General features: G+C 38.8%; 3 protein-coding genes across 15 annotated transcripts; all 3 read right to left on the bottom strand.

Annotated features, from left to right (window-relative positions):
* Positions 1-957: 957 nt before the first annotated feature.
* Positions 958-4,234, bottom strand: mul1b (mitochondrial E3 ubiquitin protein ligase 1b). The gene is made up of 5 exons (XM_029157322.3): positions 3,951-4,234; positions 3,497-3,689; positions 3,337-3,424; positions 3,103-3,223; positions 958-1,920 (listed from the first exon to the last, which is right to left on the bottom strand). The coding sequence occupies exons 2-5, from the start codon at positions 3,614-3,616 to the stop codon at positions 1,191-1,193; spliced, it is 1,059 nt and encodes a 352-aa protein (XP_029013155.1). The 5' UTR covers positions 3,617-3,689; positions 3,951-4,234; the 3' UTR covers positions 958-1,190.
* Positions 4,235-5,105: 871 nt separating this feature from the next.
* On the bottom strand, positions 5,106-12,240 carry LOC114859279 (membrane cofactor protein-like). Of its 10 annotated transcripts, none has more exons than XM_029157309.2 (13): positions 12,111-12,240; positions 11,198-11,285; positions 10,901-11,089; positions 10,581-10,680; positions 10,020-10,093; positions 9,751-9,930; positions 9,481-9,660; positions 8,423-8,485; positions 8,124-8,159; positions 8,009-8,050; positions 7,711-7,774; positions 6,537-6,597; positions 5,106-6,229 (listed from the first exon to the last, which is right to left on the bottom strand). In XM_029157309.2, the coding sequence occupies exons 2-13, from the start codon at positions 11,253-11,255 to the stop codon at positions 6,209-6,211; spliced, it is 1,068 nt and encodes a 355-aa protein (XP_029013142.1). In that variant the 5' UTR covers positions 11,256-11,285; positions 12,111-12,240; the 3' UTR covers positions 5,106-6,208. The 10 variants fall into 10 exon arrangements, with proteins under 10 accessions (XP_029013142.1, XP_029013143.1, XP_029013145.1 ...); XM_029157310.2 differs by having other exon boundaries at positions 7,711-7,771; XM_029157312.2 differs by lacking the exon at positions 6,537-6,597.
* A 3,731-nt stretch (positions 12,241-15,971) lies between these two features.
* LOC114859273 (complement receptor type 2-like) lies at positions 15,972-22,626 on the bottom strand. Of its 4 annotated transcripts, none has more exons than XM_029157302.3 (16): positions 22,481-22,626; positions 21,623-21,708; positions 21,157-21,345; positions 20,954-21,053; positions 20,732-20,805; positions 20,472-20,651; positions 20,218-20,391; positions 19,795-19,983; positions 19,476-19,575; positions 19,133-19,206; positions 18,882-19,061; positions 18,602-18,775; positions 17,707-17,748; positions 17,116-17,173; positions 16,602-16,683; positions 15,972-16,493 (listed from the first exon to the last, which is right to left on the bottom strand). In XM_029157302.3, exons 2-15 carry the CDS (start codon positions 21,678-21,680, stop codon positions 16,608-16,610), a joined length of 1,668 nt encoding a protein of 555 aa, XP_029013135.1. In that variant the 5' UTR covers positions 21,681-21,708; positions 22,481-22,626; the 3' UTR covers positions 15,972-16,493; positions 16,602-16,607. The 4 variants fall into 4 exon arrangements, with proteins under 4 accessions (XP_029013135.1, XP_029013136.1, XP_029013133.1 ...); XM_029157303.3 differs by having other exon boundaries at positions 15,972-16,484; XM_029157300.3 differs by having other exon boundaries at positions 16,620-16,683.
* Positions 22,627-23,091: the final 465 nt, after the last annotated feature.

Here is a 23,091-nt window from a genome sequence, read left to right as displayed (position 1 = left end):
ATATTCTGATGTCATGGCTTGGTTTCTATGTTTGTTAAAATAGCATTTAGCAATAACATTTTCTTTTATATTAGTGCTGAATATCATCAGTTTTTTCACTCCTGAACAACTGATAATAAATGAGTCTGCTGGGTTTCCTTTAATGCTCTAATAAAACCAAGGTCACAGTGACGCGTTAAATAAAAGAGGATTTCATGCAAAACTGATAGAATGTGATGAATAAAAGGACATTCCTCTGTGACAGACACCTCAGGAGACAGATATGAATCCTTGCTGGTTTAAAACCACATCACAACAATACTTTACTTTCAAATCGGCTTAAGATCTCTTTTCCAAAAGCAATGATGTCTTTAGAGACGCTACGCGGGCGACGTGAACTGGTGATCAGCATTCAGCTGCTCGCACTGATGCAACACGTTGCATCACGTTTTCATGTCTATTCATCCGCTCTCATTTCTCATCCTCCTCTAAGGCGAACACCCCCCTCTTCTGGCAGAACACCTTCCTCCTCATTCTACACAGTGACTGTGATCTTAACAGCATTAGCTCTGGTTTCTGACTAAAATATTTTTATTTTTGTTATTTTTTTATATTTGCTGTTAAAGAAAATAAAAAGCTTTTCAACCACATTGTTCTAGATGGTTTAACCAAATTTCTATGTTACTAGTACTTTTATATTTATATTATATCTTTTGCCTGGAAGTGATACTGTGATGGTAACAACATTGGTTTATTGGACTGTTTCTTTCCATCCTAATTGTTTTCTTGTTCACATCGTTATAAAATTACAGGATAGGACAACATGCATGTTTGTTAAAGTCAGTGGTTTGATTTGAGGTTAAACATGTGACGTTGTCTATTTAGAGGCGCTTCAGACAACATTCACAGAAAGATCAAAGATTTTTTTTTTAATTGATTGATTGATTTGTTGAATCATAAACAATACTTTCTCCTTCGTGAAAATAAAAAGAATTAAAATTCCTTTATCAAGATTAAAGCTTCAACTCTCTGTCATGACAAATTACAGATTTTTAATTGGGTTTTAACATTTTGGTGATAACTAAAAAGTGCAACACAAATCAAGTCCTGTTTATACTCTTTAAGTATATTTCCATTAGTACCATGATAGTAGAATGTTGTGTAGGTACACACTGCATGCTTCTTCACAAACTCCTGTATTGATATGGGCATTAGCTGTTGTATAGAGGAACCGCCCGGTCGATAGTTGCCCTGCAGATGGGGCATTTCTTTGGCACAGGCAGAGCCTCGTAGCACTGTGTGCATGAACACACGTGTCCACACTCCAGAAACACGCAGGAGCGTTCCCGGCTCAGGCAGACAGAACAGCTGCTGGGGGACACGCTGCTTTCCTCTATGTTGAGTTCACGCATCCGTTTCTTCTGCTGCTCCTTGAACTCCTCCAGCGTGCTCCTTTCCTTCTTACTCTGTTTGTGCTGCAGGTACCGTTTCCACAGGATATAGAGGAGCGTGGAACAGGCGGTGACGCCGAACACGATCGTCAGGATCCTCCACACTTTGACGGCGCTCCCCTGCTTCCGCAGCAGAGATTCGTAGTCCAGTCGGGTGAGGAAGTAATGGAGGTCCTGCTTGGGAGGTTGGAGTTTGATCAGGTTGTTGTCCAGGACCAGCTCCCCCACGCCCGTCACGCTTTCTCCCAGCCGCAGCATCTCCTCCGTTTCATGGATGCCCTTGGGTCGTTCGCCGCTAATGAAGTGGCCAATAACACTGGACAGGGACTGAACTGTGGGGTGGAAGTTCTCGTAGGTAGTCTCCAGGTCCAACTCGGCAGCATCCAAAGGACGAATGACCCTAACTGTGGCAGTGACGTCTTCATCATGGGAACCAAGGCCAAACGGTACAGTGTTGGTGCGCTGATGGATAACTTTCTCTGTGCTGTTCCTGTTCAGAAATATTACAGTGATTAATGATTCTTGGGCCATGAACTAATAATTATTGTTTATAAAGGATAATAATGTGTCATAACCAGGTCCCATGTCTCACAAGCATTAATTAATATGCTTAAAATGTCTTAACCTTTAACGTTTCCACATCTATCTACTGCATCTATTTGGAATTTTATATGTGATAGACCAACACAAAAAGGCTTATTACTGTGAAGTGAGAAGAGAACAGCATTCATAACCTACCAAATAATACATCTCCTTGTTGCACTTTCAATCTTCTGGCATGTATTGTATCTCTACTAACTTTGCAAATGAGTGATTTTTCTCAACAGCTTATGAAGCAGCTTAGTCAGATTAGATGACGCAAATCCGTGAACAGCAACTTTCAAGACATGAATAAGCAGTGAGTTGAATTGAAGACCAACTGGTTTGTTCACCTTTGAATCAACTCTGACCCGCTTCCATGTCCCTTAAGGAAAAACATGCCTTCAACAAGAGGCCGCCGCATCATACGCTGGTGTGTTCAGGGTCACATGTAGCGTTAGTCTTCACCAGAGATCGCATTTTGCATTTAAGATTAATTTTGGTCTCATCCAGCCAGAATGTCTGTTACAGATTTGCTCTGTCCCTCAAACGGCTTGTTGCAAACTGTAAACAGGACTTTCAACAACGTCTTCCTTCTTGCTACTCCTGCGTGAAGGCAGAAGGCCACATCCTGCCGTGGCAGTGGTAGAAACACTTTCTCCTCTCAAATGTGTCACGTTCAAAGCTTGGGATATTTTTTTTTCTTTTAAAAAGCTAACCCTACTGTAGATTCCCTCATCTGTCTGGTGTGCTCCTTGGATTTCATCATGCTGTTTGTTCACTAATGTTCTCTAACAAACCTCTGAGGGCTTCGCAGAGCAGCTGTATTTACACTGGGATTAAATTATTATCTGCACAGGTGATTGGTTCTAACCGGAGTTCAGTTAGTGGGACCTGAGTAAAGGGGGCTAAATGCAAATTCACACTTTTTATCATCCTCCTTTCACTTCACAGTCATGTGTCTCTTTGTGTTGATCAATCACTTAAAATTCCGATAAAATTCATTTAGATTTGTGGTTGTACTCTGACAAATTGTAGACGATTTTCAAAAAAGGCACAAATGCTCTTCTTTTACTTTGTCTTCGTGACTTACCAGATATGAGTGGTGCGATTCCAGACCATCTTTTCCTCCTTCAGCGTCAGTCTTTCAATGACACCTTTGCAGTTATCCACAAACTGACTGCTCAGTGTTTCCTTCACAGTCCTCACAACCCCTACAATGCGCAACAAATAACAACGACAACAAATACTGTTAAAGCTAAGGGAAATTAAACTGAATCCACAATACAGCTACATTACTTCAAACCTTCAAGGTGTCACAACCCACCTTCTATAACAGCATACGGGATACATCTCCCAGGGGTTTCAGACAGAATACCTTTGAGTTCCTTATCAATAGATACTTTCTTAGCTTCCTGAAGAAACAGACATTTAAGATTAACAAACGGAAACAACATTAAACGTGTGTGAGTAGAAATATCTGTGACCTTTAGTCGTGCAACGGTCGTGGATCTGTTCCTGTAAATGGAGTAGAAGATTGCAGTCAGGGCCGAGCTGGTGGCTAAAACCACAATCTGTGCAGTGGAGGGCTTCCCACTGGAGTCCATGCTGTGGCCGGCAGCCTGTCAGTGCTGCTGTCAGTGCTGCTGTCAGGGAGGACAGATCACCCAGTGGCTCGTGCTACACAAAGCAAGGTGCAAACTAAAGTGAATCTGCTCAATGTCTACGCAAGTTCAGTTCTGTATTAATACTTCAACTCAGGGTGTCCATGTTCCGTTTATATTGTACTTATATCAAACATCGTTTAACCAAGTTGGCTGCAAAGATTTGTAGCATTGATACAATTTAACAGTCACTGCACAGACACTAAACGTCATCCACAAACAGTCATTTAGCACCGATGGTACATTGGAAGCACTGGATAATATTCTGGCCACTTACTTAGTTAGCCAAAGCTACGTAAGACGTCCTGAAGTTTCGTATGGCGACGCTTCCCTTTGTTCGGCGTTTTTAATAAAATGTTTCCAATTTTAATTGTGTGAGGCCCCAAACCTTGCGTCATTACTTGTGTTTAGCCAGCTAGCTTCGCTAACTTACAGTAAGGCACTTCATTATACCTATAAAGCTAGCTAGCTAGCTAGATTAGCAGTCTGCTAGCTGTACCCGGGGTATAATAACGTGTCTTACATAGCTGTCATGTTGCAAACCACTGTACTGCCATGTTTAACGGAGGACTAATACAAATGTCATATCATACCTACATATGGACCCTCTGTTCCAGAGCTTTAACAGCGGCCGCTGTCCCCACTTCAAAATAAAGACGGTGCAGCCCCGAGGTGCTGCTCGTCTCCGCCAGTAGGTGGCGGTAAACAAACGCCAATGGCTTCTGGCAATTATTACACCGATCCACTAATTGAACTAACTTAATTGCATTTAATACTGTTTTATATACAACGTGGCTCAAACACTGAACGTGATATTTGATTGAACAAAATTCTGATGGGCTGATTTTATGGCTGCTTCATCTACAGATGTATGGTTGAATGTCGCAGCATTTTTATTCCATAATTTAGGCATGTGCCAATAAATTAGCACCTTAACCAGTTTGTGCTGGGATCAAAGATCAGTGCATTGTGGTCATAGTTGGCTTCAAGCACAACCATGTGGTATCTATACAGCATCCAAAGTATCACCTGTTTGATGGCAAGGCGTTCACTTGTCTAAACATTACATTATTATATTTTCTATCAGATCAAATATCTTTAAAGTCTAATCTTATATCGCAGCAAATTTTGCTAACAAACCTTCCTTCAGCCAAACTCCCACACTAATTTCTAATCCACTGTGCTGTTGTATGTTGGTAAACTAATCAAACTCTTCTTAAAATCTGTAGAATTTATAAACTTCTTGATAAATGTATGCAAATATCTAAACATTAAAATTCCACCCATAACAGAGGACCTTTGAGCCGTGTTAATTAATCCTTGCGTTGCAAATCACCTGTGTATATTATTCTTCTACACTGACGTGTGAATGCTGTACTGGATGCCTCATCTATAATCTATGTATATCAAATAAATACATCGTCATCAGCCATTACGTCTTCACTGTTTATTTATTCCAGTTATAAAATGGTGCCAATAGAAAATAAATCATATGTCTGCATCAAGAGAAAGTTTCGAGCTGTTGGCTTAATACTACTTTTAATAACAAAATTAAACAAGTGCAAATTCTTTAAAAATCACAGCCTATATTTACACATTTTAATGTATCCACATACAAAATCGGTTGTAACACTATCTATTTCACTTCAGAGTTGTGTAGGGTCATGTTTATCTTCAACCAACTTTCAGAAAGAGAGGTGTTAAGTTTAAAGTAAAAAAATGCTATAACTGAATTTGGTAAAATTACCATAGGCAAAACAATGTGCCAACATGAAACAGTGCTAATTATTTAGTATTAACATTAAAGTACATTAGACCCTAAATTCAGGGTTCTTGAACTCAGTAAATTAGTAACTCACAGGAAAACAAGTCACATAGCAAGTCACACAATGAGCTGAAATACTTAACTATTTGCATTAAGGCATATGAATCATGCCCTATTTATAGGCACCCGTCTAGGGTCTGTGTTACAGATCCTAATATTCTTTCTATGCTGGATGTTGAAATTCAGAGGTTAAAGGAATCGTTTCAGCTACGGCAATGATCTATTAGACACTCAGTTCAAACAGTTCATTTTTTTTTCCAACAATATTTATTTAATCTCAACTGCTGCATTTAAGGTCAACCATGTTTTATTACTAATTTTGGATTTAGAATGAGTTTTGGCTATTTATATAACTTGGTTCTAGCATTTGACTAAACTGAGCTCAGACATGTAGTGCAAGAGTTCAAAATCAACTGAGTTTGGGCTTCAGCCATAAATCTAGTTGCTTCATCATTGCAGAACAGAAAAGCTGCTGAAAGCCTTTAAAAAGGAAAGAAGAATTCTTGAACATTGCCCAAGTAAAAATGTGCCTGACTGTTAACCAACAGCATGTTAAAGCATGAGCAAAAGACTGAGCTTGAATCTTCAAACTTAAATTCCCAGTGGAATTAAAGTTCCAGTGGGCATGCACGGCATGAAAACATTCACCAACACTCCATGAATGACTTCCCTCTTCTCAGCAAGTCCATTTTACATCCAGTTATATTCAATCAGCAACGGTCCGACGGTTGCTAGTAAAAAGAAAACATGCAAATGAGACATATGTAGGCAAAGTCTAACAGGCCAATTAACCTGCAAAACACACATCAGCCAGGGTGTTATTTGAAACAGCAGCAGCGGTCTGACAGGTCAGGATAATGCATCATGATAATAAGAAAGTGTGACAAAAGACATGCATGTTAGAGAAAAGCTACAATCTGTACGTCATCAATACTCAAACAGTAACACAAAAAACACCTTTGAATGTTTTCCACTTTCTGATCTTTCCGATCACTTTCTTAACAGAGTTCAAAAATGCTTCGTGAACCATCTTCTTACCAGCTCTTCCATTTGATCTCCCTCATCTTTTGCACCCTTGGGGGGAGAACCTCTCCGAGAGCTGTAATTTAATCATCACTGGTCAGCACTAATAACTTTGTAAGACCAGACAGAAGCTATGGGAGTTGAGGGAAATCCAGAAAAACACCAGCTTAACCCACAAGCGTAAAGAGCACCATCCTACCAAATGCCACCACACAAACACACACAAGCTCTGCCTGCCCCCCACCTGCAACTACTGCACTGATGACACAGTTCTTCACGAAAATATACATCATAAGAGCCATAAGGGCCAGATTGGTTAATGTATCTATCACAAGCAAACGTTGATGTCTGGAGGTAGAATTTTATCAGAGTAAATTTGGTCATTTGCTCATACTCTCTACTACACAGTACAGTACACTACACACAAAAAGCCCATGTCCAATAAAACAATGTCCTCCATCACTAACATTTCCAGTAAAGGTGTGACATCAGCATGTTGCAGCTTCCAGGTGAAACATAAAACTTCAGGAAAGAGGAAAAGTAACTTCACTGAGAAAGTACAGACTGCGCTGTGACTCAACAGTGCTCTTATAATAACATCATCTGTATAGAGATTGTTGGTGAAGCACATTCCACTCATACTGTATCTCAGAGATCGTCTTCTCAGCCAAAAGTAAGACAAAAACCAATTAGCCAGTTGTTCTAATTAATGCTTTTTTGGGGGGGGGTCTTTACTTGCATCTGTGCTTCCTCATTGGACACCAAGCATGTCAAATCAGTGGTAACACAACAGAAGACAATGAACTCAGACAGATCTTCATTTAGTTTGGGTTGAAAGTAGTGTCCTTTCAGACAATTTACCCTATAAAACTCGCAAGGCTTATGCTTTAGCAAGTGTTATTACCATGATCATGCAGCTAATAAGTGAATTTGAATGTGTTTGGTTCTTGGAAATCAGAACTTTCTACAGAGACTTGGGGGTCTGTGTAGGAGAGAGCTCTGACAACACAAGCCGCAAAGCCTTAACAGCCAACTACAGCCAAGAAACATCAACATAAACACAAGGTTAGAGAAACCACGACTAGGATTAAGATCTGTTAATGTTTGGTCAGGGATGCAAACAGAGACAGGGCAAGTAAAACCGTAACCATTTAAGTGTTAGTCTACACAACCACAAAAAATGGTTTACCCTTGGGTTTTCTTATTTTTCATTTTTTTGCACACGAAGATGGTTGCAACAAGTGCTACAGTGCCTATTTTTAATGAGAAATAATGACGTTAGATCATGATTTAAAACAAAAGTCATGAGTAACATGATATTTGCCTAAAATAAAAAATACATAAAAAAAAAGTATTAATACTGTTATCGCTTCGCTTTCATTACTACGTGCACCGTAGTGGCTGAATGAGTCATTCCACCATTTATTGTAACACAACCATCATGATCTGATATTATACAGGCCTAACATTCAGAAGAACAAACTTACCAAAAATCACACCCACAACCACGCCAATCACAAGGCCGCTGTCTGTTAAAACAAGGGAGTATGTTAAAGAAAAAAAGATTAAATCAGAACTAATAATATTTGTTTAGAGACTTACTAGGCTGGGACTCTTCTTCACCATCTCTGTCATTTTCTTAACCAAAAGGAAAATATCACTGTTATTTAATATTGAATTTAATTTAGCAATTTAAAGATATAATTGTTATTTGTTACTCTTCAGTATTTGGAATACCTTTAATGTATTCAACTGCTTTGTTTAGGTAAATGATCTCACTACCCAGAACAAAACCCTAAAACCAGGGATCTACTGGCAATAAAGCTGCAATGTCATGCTAGTTCATCTAACTAAATGACCTCAGTGTAGACTTATGGCCATAAACATAATATGGCCTCTACCTATTGGTTTCTTCTTTGTGGTGGTGCTGGTGGTAGAAGTAGTGGTGGTAGTGGTGGTAATCCCTGATAAAGAACCATAAAAATATGATTAAGTACAAAATGATTGTTTGTGGTCAAAGGCCACATTTTCAGATGATTGTGTCATTCAGTCATTCATTCAGAGACTCTTAATGACAGGTATTTGTTGATACAGTATGTTCAGCCATGCAGAAAAAGGAATGGGTTGCAAGATGAGTGACCTGCTCCTTATACAAACCATCTACATGTACATCCTCAATAGGGTTAGGTCTACAGACCTGAGCTACAAACTGTGAGTCACAAGTCTCTGTCTGTGAATACTGAGTGAAAATCTGGTAAATAACATGGAACAAGAGTTGCAAACGTATTTGGGCAAAAAGTACACCTCAGTGTCTCCCACAGAGTTTGTAGTTTTTACACACAGGCTGACTTCACCTATTGCTACTGTACCAATCTAAGTTACAGTAAGTCAAAAAAATAGGATACAGTTACACATTTGTGCAACCTTTCAACATGTTTCAATAGACATATTACAGTAGTGTAAATATACATGCAAGTTTGCAAGTTGGAAAGGAAATCAACATTTCTTCCCACAGTCAAAGATTATATAAGTCAGTATAGTAATACACCATAACACAGTCTGGACTGAAGTGTGCCCAGAGACAGTCTGAATAGTTTTGCATTGCTGTTGTTTTTGTAAAAACACTGTAATTGCTCCCCAAATAGAATGCACCAACACGATAAGGAACCAGAGTTTCAGAGAAACAAGTACTAAACAAAACATCTAGTTTTCATTTAATATCATTTTTGGTGCACTGTTAAAATAGAAAGATGCAGTATGGCCCTATATGCAGCTACAGTATACTATATCTGAAAAACAAATTATTTGCCTGCTGATTTATTTTCAGATTGTAATCTATAATACAATAATTTATTTAACACATTCGCAATTAAAATTCAAACATAGTGTGATTGACCGTTTTGTTTAGCAAAGCTCTCTCACATTTGTTCCGAAATAGTAATTATACTTTGGTACTTACGTTCACATGTGGGAAGTCCCGGTGACCAGTTACCAGTTTTGTCACATGTCACTGTTAGGGATGACCCTCCTTTTGAAATGTATCCATCCAGGCACCCTATGGTCACTGCAGACCCAGGTACATAAGGGGGATTGCTCGGCCACCTAGCATTGGCCACAAAAGGCTCATCACACTGAATCACTGCAGCAAAGAATGACATTTAACTGCTCATTTGTCCACATTAAAATAGTTTTGGAACGGTTAAAAGCAATTAAAAAGAAAAACACTTACAGGTACATGTTGGAGCATCAGGCTTAAATGTTCCATCTTCTGAACATGTTCTTGATTTAGATCCAAATATTGTATAACCATCTTTACACCTGTACTCCACAACATCTCTGTATGTATACTCTTCATTGAATGGACTGAAGGTGCCATCTACAACCTTATCTGGAGTTTGACAAGTCACCACTGCAAAATAAAATCATGTATACAATAAACACAGACACTGAATTTATTTAGATATTCTCTCTTGTATACAGTAAGCACACACCACCAACCTTCACATACAGGTGGCCTGGTATTCCAGCCTTGATCTTCACAAATCAATTCATTTTTACCAACCAATGTGAAACTAAAAAAAATATCAAAAAATGCTGGTCAAGAAAGATCAGACAAAAGGCAACACTGAATATTCAGCAAGTCGTAGTGAATACCCACTTGGAAAGCATTGAAATTCAATTTAATACAGTACATTCACTCACTCATTTATTAGAACTGCTTCATTCTTATTCTCATAATATCATCATAGGGGGAGCTGAAATCTAATGCCACTATAGTTTGGGCAAGATATGGGGGACACCCTGGTCAGGTTGCCAGTTAGTCACAGGGCCAAATATGCAGACTACAATCAATTGCACTCACACCTACGGCCAATATCGAGTCTAATAGTAACCCAATGTCTCTGGAACCCAGAACGACTTGAAATAGACAGAGGGAAGAAAACGTAAACTCCACATGGAAATCAAAGAGGGTAACTTTAAAAAAGAAAACACCAAAAACAGCGCTAACCGCTAGACCATAGTGCCAGCAACACAATCTTACAGTATTTTATTACTAACCCAGTGTAGCATGTGACAACAGCCTTATCACCAAACTCGATCCCATCTATGTAATCAACTTGTCCATGTAGCACGTCAGCAACAGCACCACAGCTCTTCCCTTAAAAAACATAGAGACATATAGACATAAATGTAAAATATATACAATTATGTATGTAGTATAAAGTTGCATTATTATTTTATTAAAGTTCAGTTAAGTTTCAACTTGTTCCTTCTGTCATCATGCTCTAGATAAATATGATGTGAAATATGTGTAAAATAATTTATGCTATAGTGAGCTACTACTTGTTTAAATGGAAAAAACAAGAATTAATAATTACTTTCGCATTTCAGCCTTACTGTACTCCATGTGCCAGCTGTACAAGTAATAGATAGGGATCCTCCTGCAGCCTGATAGCCAACATTACAGGAAAAAAATACAGTAGTCCCCGATGAAAATGATTCTTGGTTAATAAACTGGTCCCTTAAGCTCATGTTGGGCCCTGGCACAGGTTGTCTGCAGTCTTGAGCTATAATAAACAAGAAAAAAAGATGAGAATTATATGTGAGGACAGGTTCATTAAAGGCCAAACACCACCTTGTATACCTAATCACAAAATAAGCTTATCCACACTCACCTTGAACCGTAATAGCAAAGCCAAGGCAGCTCAGTAGAAGGAAGTAGGCAACACCCATGATGACACTGACTGTAGTGACTGAGTCTTTCTGGTAAAGGAAAACACAAATTGAGATCACAGACCTGTTACAAAGTGTATACACAGCAAGTTACAAAGATAAATGTTAGAAAGCTTATGACAAAACGCCTCTAATACATCTTATGTATAATGCTCACTGGTTCATTGTTGAATATAAACACCCTTCACGCCACACCTACCAAACCTACCGACCTAGTCTGACCTCGCTTGTGATTGGTCGAAAGTCGTGTCATCAAAACAAAGCCCCGCCCTCGCCTACATGAAGGAGGAAGAATCGCTTCCCCAGTCCCCACGTTCGCTAAATGAACCCTTCCAGCCGGTTTGTGCACCAACACAACGCTATCGAGTTATCTCCGAGTAACAACTCTTTCTATCGCCAAATACAAACTGTGTTCAAGCAAGACCGACACAAAGCTCACACCGACGTGGACTGTATTGATGTTAGAAGCTATTATCACGCAATTTGCGTTCTCGATTTCCTTCGTCATAACGTAGTTAGTGCTGGGCGTAACATGTCGCAGGCGAACTAACGCAGCTGTCATTTTAAAATACGACGAGGGCCGAAATCACCAGTTTTACTCGATTTACCTGATATATTTTTATAATCTATACTTAATTAAATGCTTTGCTTCAGATCTGGCAACTAACTGGCTCTGGCTAACGATATGTTTGCTAACTAATGGCTGGCTAATGTTGACTGACGCCGCATCTATACATGTTTGTAATTCACTGCTCCTGTCGTGTGGACGGGACGCGGCCGTTCTATCATACGTTAGTTATCATAGTTAAAGTCGTCGAAGCGTCGTATACATGGACATAAACAGTCAGAACTCACCTAAAGGAACGCGAAGAATGGCTGCTCTCGACTGTGGGAACGCACCTTCCGCGTCAAACCCTGTGAATTCATGACAGGAAGGGGCTTGGCCTTCAGGGGCGTGGCCTTTAGTGACGTAGCCTCTCGTGCCCCACCTCACCTCCTCCATGACTTTGAGAAAAATAAATATCTATATAATATACGTGATTATAACATTTGTAACCTACTAACTATCCTAAACGTCTAATTTCACATACAGTCTTATTGCATTATTAGGTTCTACATGTACTACAAACATATAAGATGTTCTTTACTCTTGTGTAAACTGTTCAGCCAGGACTTTGATATAATTTCCATTGTAATATTGTGTAAACAATCAGACAAAGCATTAATAAAGACTGACGTAATGGACTCAGCCCAGACTTTGGCAATGTGAGGAAAGCCAAACATCTGGATACAGAGGTAATAAATGCAATTATACAAATACCATATTTTATTATAACATTATAATCATTCTAACAGACATGGTAATGTAATAGTGTCAGATATATTTCTACATACAGTGTCAATAGCTCTGAATCAAGAATCTACAGCTTCTCTTACCGACATACTATAAAAGTCAAGAGATCATGTACAGTGTCACACCCATTGTAAAAGTGGAAACTGATTTCATCTGTGTGTGGGTGATATCACTGGAATGTGATTTCCTGTATTGCTCCAAGGAAGTCAGTTTAACTAGAAGTTCACATACCCCATAAAAATACACGTGACCACTTACCTCACTTTTTGACATTAAATCTGACTAAATCAAACAATAATATATATATATATATATATATTTTTTAAAGAAACACATGTCAGGTAAGCTTAAGGGTTCGAATAGGGTGTTTACGATCTGTGAGTTTGGTTTCTCCACAGGAAAACACATGTTTCCTCTCATTCATATCAGTTGTGCTTGATTTTGGTGTAAAGTGAGGACAAGTAAGCTCTCAGTGAAGGTCCGTATCTACTGTACTGTATTATGTATGTAAACTTGAGTCATTAGATTTATATGAAAGGAGAGAATTCACAGGAGATGCCAACACTGTCAGCCTAAACAGCCCTGGCATGTGTAGCTCCCAGCCTGACAAGCAGCCCACTGTTCAACACACAAATATTAGAAACTATGACTATTGCAGTTATGTGAGATACGGTAGACAGTACTGTATCCACTGCTGGAATACATCCAAGCCAACACATGTTGGAACATCAGTCAATGTTCCATTATTCTAAGTAGCACTTTATTGTCTGGACTGAAGGTGCCATCTACAATCTGAGGTGGAGGATCATAAGCCACCACTGCAAATTCTTTATTTAGAAAATATGTAAATAAAACTCTTAATTAATTTCTTTTGTCGTCATGCAAGATAAATATTAAAAGAATATGTAAGATAGTGTATGTAATATTAATGTTATTATCCACCAGATGTACAAATAATAGATGGAGACCCTCCTGCAGTCTGATAACCAACATTACAGGATGAAGAAATGACAGAACCTGGTGGGAATGATTGTTGATTAATATTTTGGTCATGTTGGGCCCTGGCACAGGTTGGCTGCAGTGTTGAGCTACAATAAACAAGACAGAAAGATGAGAATCATATGTGAGGGCAAGTTCATCAAAGGCCAAATGCCACCTAATCACCAAATAAGCTTATCTACACTCACCTTGAACAGTAATAGCAAAGCCAAGACAGCTCATTAGAAGGAAGTAAGCAACACCCATAATGACGCATAATAAAACTGACAAAACTGTAAAGAAAAACATACAATAATCACAAATCTGTTTCAAATTATATTCATCTGAAGCTAAACAAGGTTGATATCAGTTATACTCTATTCATTTGACTATGTATTTTATAATGTATACTTAATTAAATGCAATACATGAAACCTGGATAAGGAACTAACAGTTTTACAAATGTTTATAATTCTGCCGTATTGACTCGACATAAGTTATTCATCGTTGATTGGCTACAGTACACCAGTTCTTTTTTTACATTTCCTGTTTTAGATCAGTTAGGATCAGCAAATCATTTCTATTCGGCAACTGCTGAAATAAAATCAACGTTTACATACATTAGGCTTGTGTTTGCCAACCTTTTTGAAACATGGCAGATATTTTACGAGAAAAATCTCAAGGCACTATCGAAAAACACGTCAGAAAAAAAGTATATATTTTTGAGAAATCTTGTCTCGATTTATACTTCGGGTTTCACACAGATTAAGGCAACTGAGACAGATCAGATTGACTACTCTTTCTTTTTTTATATATTTCTCTGGCTATCACCAGTGGCGCTATCACCTATGTAGTTTCGTATTTAGCTCGATACTGCCCTCTAGTGGCGGAACATCTAATTGTTCTTGCGCACAGTGGTCGGGTAACACTGCGCTAGTGTTACTTGTGAAAGCTCAGATGTCATGTCACATGCACCTATCATCATGAATGCATCTGGAGGCATGTCTGACTTTCCATATACTTAAAGGTACCATGTGCAGCATAAAGTTGTGGAAGTATTTTGCTGCAGGAAAGACTGGTGCACTCCACAAAATAAATATTATTATTTCCAACAAAGATTGTGTAGACAAATTGAAGTAACCTCCCAAGCCATGTGTCAGGAAGCTTAAACTAAAAGCCAGTTTGTTTGCTCAATGGACACTAGGATGTATTTTGGGTTGTTTCATAAGCAGCAGGATGTGCAAACAACAATAATGTGGTCTTTGCAGAAAACATTGTGCAGCTGGAGCATGTGGTCGTCCTCTCCTATGGCTGCACGGCCCATGAGGTCCCTCTCATATTGCTAAAAGGCTGTAATGCAGCAACAATGGGCTGTGGGTCATGCCCTCATTCAGACTTCTGTATCTTGGCAATAATGGCATCAGCAGGTGTTGAATGTGGGGTGAAAAGGTTCGCCTTGCATTCAAACTTTTTTTATTGTGTTGCAGGATTGCTTCAGGCGTCCTCTTTGCCCCTTTGCAAAGTTCAGGTTCCCTAGGCTTTGTGCTCAAAAGAGGCACATTCTTTGTGTAGGATACCACCATGGCAGTTTTGGTGAAGGCAAAGACAGATGACAAAATCTGCCTCTGTTGCAGCTAGTGCTGAGGCAGATGTGTTCAGTCGACCAGCAGCTAACTGACACACCTGATCAAGGTGATCAGCAGGGAGAGTTGGAAAACCAGCAGGACTGTAGCTCACGAGGACCAGGATTGGACGCCCCCCCCAGCAGCAATATTCACATTTTGTGAGATACTAAATTTGTGGTTTTCATTAGTTGTCAGTTAAAATCATAATTAAATAAATAAATATTTGAAATATATCAGTTTGTGTGGAATGAATATACAAGTTTCACTTTTTGAATAGAATTAGTGAAATAAATCAACTTTTTTATGATATAAAAGAGTTAATATACAGTATATCAATTATATGACCAGCACCTGTATAATAAGGCAAAGCTCGTCCATATATAACGGAGATATGCCATGGTGATGTAATGATTAGAACCAAAGCAAGAAAGTATTTAGAACTGTGGGAGGAAACCAATGCAGACATGCAAACTCCACACAGGAAGGGACCTGGACAACCCTGGAATCGAACCCAAGACTCTATTACTGACTACAGCTGTGAGACAAGACGCTATAGGTCATGTGGGGAAACAATTACGTAAAAATTAAATAACAGATCTGCTGCAATTGCTTGTTTGTGCATAAAGTGAGCATCTCAGGTGTGGATCTTCAGTATACTGTATTATAAGCTTTTAAATATTGTATAAATTCTTAATGCAAACACAGGGGCAAGTCTTTTTGTTTTTAAATTACAAAACACCAACATTAACAGTCACCACAGACATTCTGACAATATTTAATAAATAAAAATACAGCAAAAAGCAGAAATTGGCACTGTCAAAAAGAAATAAGGTAGAAAACATACTACCTTCTAATCTTCACAGTAAAAAGACGCTGGAATTGAATGTGATAAATCAGCAAGGCACTAACCATTGCTTAGCATTTTGTACATATTGATAACACATAACACATTCCTTAGTGAATACTAAATATAGTTTAAAGTCCTGTTCATAACAGGGCTACATAGAATGACCAGCTGAGCAGTAACATGCAGTGCAAATAATTTGTTTTTTAAAACAGAATCACGTGTTTCATGATGCTGTAAAAAAACAAACAAAAGAAAACATCACTAAACTAATTGGTGCAACAGGAAAGATGTTCCCTGCCAAAGATGCATTTCATTATTAAAGAAAAGAGGCACACAAGGATTATTGAGTGATCCTTAACTGACACAGCATTCAGATCTTCATTCGTCTTCGCCACCAGTTGACTTCAGAAGGACTTGTGAGAGACCTGAAGCAACTAAAAATTAAAATAAATTAAATAATTTCAGGAAAATAGAGCTCTGGTCTGTGTGTGGTTCATATTCCAGATGTAGAATGGGAATTTGGTCTGCTACACATGAATAACCTGAGATCAGCTTCTTACTGAGAGAGCTTGGAGCTCACTGGACTGCTTTGTTTCATTTTGGTTATGAACGTTTTTTCGAGAGCTGTAATGAAAGAACAAATGATCAACACCACTGCTGTTATTTGACAAATGATAGAAAACTAGGACAGTATGAAAATACACAGGCCTTATTGCTAGAGGAGTTTGTTATTGCACAAAGCTATTTTATAATAACACATTGGAGTGCTTAGCATAAAGCTTCACAACCTTGTCCTGAGGTACTAGGACTGTACAGGAAGCTTCAAGGGAGTGAGAAGCACTAAAGCACCTAGACATAAACTCAAGCACTGTAAAAGGTGCAGTTCATGATTTTCAATTCTCGAAAGTAACATCTCGTCTCAAAAAAAAAAAAAATCCCTTTTTCGCAACTTGTACTTTATATCTGATGACCATAGTGAAAAATGAACACATGTAGGCTCTAGTGAGACCACTGCAAGAATTTAGTAAGTTTGTACATTTCAATAAAACATTTTACCGTTTTCTCTCCATCACTAACTTGACCAGTAGTGTGACTAAAATACCAACCAAGAGACCTGTTTTGAAGACAATAATTCATGATGAGAATGTAAAAAACAAACAAACACAGATCAAGAGCATGTAATGCCATTCAACTGCCTGAAGACATCCTAGCACTCGTCACTCACTCATCATCTGAACTGCCTTTAAGCGAGAGGTGGGCTAAAGCAGTTCAACATGGAGCCCTCACTCACTCTGCCACTCACACATACTGTAAAAAACTGAAATCCTTCCTTTGATCCGATTTCAGGGAACATACGACAACCGGTCAGTAATGTGTAATAACTGTAATATGTTCATGCTAAACAGTGTTTCACCAGTAGTGAGTACTTTACAGTAAAGTACAGTGACTAGGTAAGTATTTCTTTTAAGATTTTTGTACTTTTCTTGAGTTTTTATATTTCTGTCAACTCTTACTTCAATTACTTCAATTAATTACTTCTACTTGTTCTTTCTATACAATGAATACATTCATGAAAATACTACTTTTGTTACTGTACAGCTACAACAACACCGTGCCTCACTATTGGAGGATGAAGCTAAAACTTACCTGCCAAGAAACACAGTATTAAGTGCAAGGTATGTCTATTTTCTGTAAAAAAAAAAAAAAAAAGAAGAATTAATTTAACAGAAAGATAATTATCAAACAGCGTCCTCGGAATAAGCTTGTTTATGGTAAACACAGTACTACTGTATATAACAAGACCATCCCCCTGCACTATTTCACAGACGTACAGTACACAGATGATGGGGAAACTAATACAGTGTATTCACTAGCTCTCTTCTACTTTCACTATGTACAGTCTGTAAAGACACACTACACAACACAAGTGTTAAATCAAACCTTATATCCAACGCAATACTAGTAAACAGGATACATGTGAAATAAAACTTACTTTCAGGAGTTTATCTAGCTTTAACATGTGAAGAATATATGAACAAGATACGAGTTAACTAAACTAAGTATCAATGTTCCTTATTGCACTTTAACTATTACCTAAACACTATTAGTCAGCTGTGCTGAGCTGTCACTTCACACACAAATCCTTTAGGTTCCCTTTGCGTACACCATGTGGTGATTTGAAAGCACTTAAGCATTTCCAGTCAAAACCGCTCACTCAAATGAGCACAGCTTGAGCTCAATAAGCACACAACCCCCCAAGAGTCATACACACCCATCAGACTCTTCAGATGATGAATAAATTGGCCCAAATCAGTCAATCATCAATGTAAGAGTTTGGGAACAATGGTTCCACAAAGAAATGAAAAAATAGGTTTGAGGTGCGAAGAGTGAATTGTTTTGATTGTAGAGCTTCATTTTGAATTGAAAATAAATTGTCTAGGGAACTGGGTGAGGATTTGTATTTGTGTTTACCGTTTTAAGAATACGAGGGAAAATATACTTCATGTCTCACATTTGTAATTCATCTTTTTAATTGACTTACGTTCACATGTTGGAAGTTTAGGTGACCACTGACCACTTATGTCACATGTCTGTGTTTGCTCTCCTTGTAGAGTGTATCCAGATCGGCACTGGAATTTCACTGCAGACCCCGGTTTATAAGGGGGGTTCTTAATCCAGTCAGCATTGGCCACAGGAGGCTCTTCACATTCAATCACTGCAGCAAATAATGTGGGAATTTACATTCAGCACAATGGCTCATCTGTACATATTTAAACATTTCTGGAAAGGAGGGAAATAATAATAAAGAAAGAAACACTTGCAGGCACATGTCGGAGCATCAGGAGTGAATGTTCCATCTGCTGAACACGTTCTTGATTTAGAGCCAAGTGTTGTATAACCATCTTTACACCTGTACCGCACAACATCTCTGTATGAATACACTTCATTTTCCGGACTGAAGGTGCCATCTACAATCTGAGGCGGAGGATCACAAGTCACCACTGCAAAATAAAATCATGTATCACAATAGACGCAGAGTTTAGTCGGTCATGTACTGTATGCTGTCACCAACCTTCACATATGGACAACCTGCTGCTCCAGCCCTGATCTTCACAAATAATTTCATCTTTACCAACCAATTTATAACTAATTAGAAAAGAAATCTGATATTAGTTTCAAATTCTACACTTTCAGTTTAAGAACCAACAACAAAAGTCATTACTATTTCAAGGCTCTTTGCACAGGTACAGTACTGTATGTTTAAAATCTTACAGAATTCAAAAATAAAAAAGTATTGTATAGGAAACCCAACAAATACCACTTGAATAGGAAAAATATTGGGTCCTGATAAAGTATGTTTTGATAATACAATTCTCCAGAACATGAACCAGAATGGCTTTTAGTGTGTTACTAACCCAGTGTTACATGTAATCTTAGCTTTATGGCCAAACTCAGTCCCTTCAGGATAAACAACTTGGCCATGTGTCACTTCTCCGGCAGTGCCACAGTTCTTCCCTGAAAACAGAAATCTATGAGTTCAAGAGCTAAAATAAGATAATGCACAAATAAAACTGTTCACTACACAACACTCAAAGCCTGTAAATGTTATCACTGTTATTTAGAAAATTCAGATTACAATGTCAATTTAAACAGCCGTTCATATACTGACTAATTACTAATTTCTAGTGGACCTTAATAACTCAATCACTAATAATACTCCAAGTAAATACTCACTCTGGCATTTTAGCCCCACAGAACTCCAAACTCCCAAAGAACAAGTAATGACATCTGACCCTCCTGCAGCCTTGTAGCCAACATCGCAGGCAAAAGAAACGGTGGTCCCATGTGGGAATGTTTGTAAGAGAGTGCTGTTGCCCTTTAAGATCACGTTGGGTTGTGGCACGGGTCTGGAACAGCTCTTAGCTATGATAAAAACAAAACACATGACGGCAGAGAGCGTTGTGAGACCAGCAGACAGTGGCCTTCGAGGACCGGAGTGGCCCACTCCCATTCTACAGAAACGAGCCACAAATAGAACTGAAATGTTCTTATTTAATATTTAGGAAGTGTTATTGTATAAGTTTAGAATCTCGTTCAGTATTGAGTTGAAAGCTTCTGTTCCTCTCAGTAATTTGTACAAAGTAATGTATGACTTACGTTCACATGTTGAAAGTCCAGGTGACCATTGGCCATTCATGCCACATAGCTGTGTTTGCTCTCCTTGTAGAGCGTATCCCGGTCTGCAATAGAGCGTCACTGCAGCCCCGGGTCTATAAGGGGGATTCCTACTCCAGTCAGCATTGACCACATTAGGCTCTTCACACTCAATCACTGTGGAAACACCAGAAAATGAAGTTTAGCACAATGGCTCCTCTGTCGTTTGTCTGTAAGAATCAAGAAAAACCTCTTACATGCACATGTTGGAGCCTCAGGCTTGAATGTTCCATCTTCTGAACATGTTCTCGATTTTGGTCCAATTAATGTGTAATCCTTTTTACACCTGTACCGCACAACATCTCTGTATGAATACACTTCATTTTCCGGACTGAAGGTGCCATCTACAACCGGAGGCGGAGGATCGCACATCACTTCTGCAAAATAAAATCATGTCTTAAAATAGACACGGAAGGTTTTATCATGTTTTTTGCATAGACACACAGAGATCACCAACCTTCACATACAGGCAACCTGCCACTCCAGCCTTGGTCCTCACAGGTCATATCACCTCTACCAACCAATATGTAACTAATTAGAAAACAAAGACAACAAATATCAGATAAGGCACTTTTTTCCCACATGACAACATTGACTGGTAAAAGAAATACATACTTCACGGCTCACTAAATTTTCAAAAATGATTCTCTGAACAAAAAACTGTTTGTTGAATACTAACCCAAGGTCACATGTGATTATAACTTTATCACCAAACTCAGCCCCATTTTGGTAATGTATTTGTCCATGGGGCACTTCTCCAACAGAGCCACAGCTTTTCCCTGAAAACAGATTAGTGCAACAATAAGCACCAAAACACTGTATACAGTACTGTTATTGTTTATTAAAATAAACTAGAAGAATAAATAAAAGTTCCATATTCACTCTCGCATCTCAGCCTCACAGGACTCCAATTGCCTGCATTACAAGTGATGAGTGTAGACCCTCCTGCTGACTGGTAACCAACTGCACAAGCAAAATAAACCTTGGTCCCATCAGGAAACATTTCCAGGAGAATGTCGTCGCCCCTTATGTGCATGTTGGGTCCTGGCTGAGGTGTGGAACAGTTCTGAGCTGTAAGTAGGAAAAATGAAAAACGAGCACAGGAAGTGTGAACCTGTGTTCCGTATTAATGGCTGACCACATTAACTGGCGTCGCCCTTCCAAATGCAGCACTGGGTGCTTATAGTTACTGCAGCGCTGCTTCTTCTTCTTCCTTGTCAATGTTTTGCCAATATCTTGTATTGTTTGCATGATCTAAACAAGCTAGAGTTTGACAAGAAACAACCAGTGCCTGTCCGTCAAGGTCTAAACATCACCTTGTGAATAACTTCATGCACTGTACACTCACCTTGGACATTCATAGCAAAGCCCACACCGCTCAGAAGAAGGAAGTGCACTACTCCCATGATGCAAGCTAAAATCACTGACCGCTTTCTGGGGAAAGAAGCACCAACACAACACAGTGAATCACAGACCTGCATCTACAGAACAGTAACAGCCTATGAACACCCTCAAGTATTCATTTAATTAGATACAAATACGTTTCGACTTGTTAGGTACCTATTTGCATATTATAGAAACACGAGGTCAACAGACGTACACAGATCTTTGTGTGGTGCATGTCCAGTAGAACAAGAAGAAAGTGGCGATTAAAGTCATTAATCATCAAAGTTGACTGTAAGGGCCATATTACAGTATGGCATGATACTAAATACTGATAAATCCTGAATTGTACAGTAAAAGTACACAGATCTTTTTGAAGTTATAGTGTACAGTATTACCTCTAGTACAAGGACATACTGGTGTGAGTCTGGCATTATGGACCTAAATCATCGTAATCAAAGCCAAACTAATACTGCTTTTTAGCATTAGATGCCAGTTTAAGATAATAAACTTTTAAAACACAGTAAAAGCAATATTTTCTTTCGTAGTTTATATCTTTTCAACAGATCAGACGCCTCGTTATGAAAAGAGGAAGTAACGAGCGTGTTTTGTGCTCTGCCGTAAAGCGCATAATACGGACGCATGACGTTTTTGAAGTGCGTGAACGGCTTATCTGAGCGCAAAAACAAACACTACTGGAGCTGTGGTGGCGTGTCGCTGAAAGCTACTACGCTTAATCTACAATATGATTCATCTTTAACGGTACAAGTCGCGTCAGTGTAGCGTCACATTTGTAAGGTATGAAGGCTTAGAGATAACTTACCCGACCAATTTCACGGGAACAAGATCCGAGCTACTGAACCGTGGCTCCTTTGTAGATGACGGGAATGGGCGGGGCCTCGGCAGTGACGTATTTCATGTCCTCAATTAAAGGTCACGTTCACGTACAGTATAGCATTATTTGCTGCATTCAACCAGGGTATTGTATTGCCATCTTGCATCATTCCTACTCGTCAATAAAGGTTATTAAAAAAACGTTCACGTACAGTACAGTACGGAGTGATACTATTAATTCCGGGGAAATACCTTCAAGGTGACTGTCAGCTTGACACCGAATTTCCTGTTGCTCACACCTTGAAGTGGGACCTGTGACATGATAGCATTACTGTAATGAGTGATGTGTATTGGTACATCAAATCAAATAAAAAAAGTCACTTGTTCGTCTAGGAAAGCTATTTATTCATTTACGTGGAGGCGATTGAACACCTCCAGGTTTAGAACTGAAATATAACTTTTTGTAAACCACAGGGGGGGGAAAGGGGCAGAAGCTTGTGTTGTGTGGTGGGAATTTCCCATAAACAAGCAGATGAGAGAGTTGTCTTTTGTGTGATTTATTATAAAAATAAAGGAAAATAAAAATAATGGGGAAAGCAA

Source organism: Betta splendens, chromosome 7 (genome assembly GCF_900634795.4).
Source record: "Betta splendens chromosome 7, fBetSpl5.4, whole genome shotgun sequence".
In the NCBI taxonomy this organism is placed as follows: Eukaryota; Metazoa; Chordata; class Actinopteri; order Anabantiformes; family Osphronemidae; genus Betta; species Betta splendens.
This window is presented reverse-complemented; position numbering and strand designations above follow the sequence as displayed.

Excerpts from the sequence above, each read along its gene's own strand:
- mul1b (XM_029157322.3), bottom strand. The coding sequence starts at position 3,616 with ATGGACTCCAGTGGGAAGCCCTCCACTGCACAGATTGTGGTTTTAGCC. Across the intron at positions 3,425-3,496 it reads CGACCGTTGCACGACTAAAG|GAAGCTAAGAAAGTATCTAT; the intron begins GTCACAGATATT and ends CTGTTTCTTCAG. Across the intron at positions 3,224-3,336 it reads CCCGTATGCTGTTATAGAAG|GGGTTGTGAGGACTGTGAAG; the intron begins GTGGGTTGTGAC and ends TGCGCATTGTAG.
- LOC114859273 (XM_029157300.3), bottom strand. The coding sequence starts at position 21,680 with ATGGGAGTAGTGCACTTCCTTCTTCTGAGCGGTGTGGGCTTTGCTATG. Across the intron at positions 20,806-20,953 it reads ATAATCACATGTGACCTTGG|TTACATATTGGTTGGTAGAG; the intron begins GTTAGTATTCAA and ends TTTTCTAATTAG. Across the intron at positions 16,494-16,619 it reads GTGAGCTCCAAGCTCTCTCA|TTGCTTCAGGTCTCTCACAA; the intron begins GTAAGAAGCTGA and ends TTTAATTTTTAG.
- LOC114859279 (XM_029157309.2), bottom strand. The coding sequence starts at position 11,255 with ATGGGTGTTGCCTACTTCCTTCTACTGAGCTGCCTTGGCTTTGCTATT. Across the intron at positions 8,160-8,422 it reads CACAAAGAAGAAACCAATAG|AAAATGACAGAGATGGTGAA; the intron begins GTAGAGGCCATA and ends CTTTTGGTTAAG. Across the intron at positions 6,230-6,536 it reads GAGATCAAATGGAAGAGCTG|CAACCGTCGGACCGTTGCTG; the intron begins GTAAGAAGATGG and ends TCTTTTTACTAG.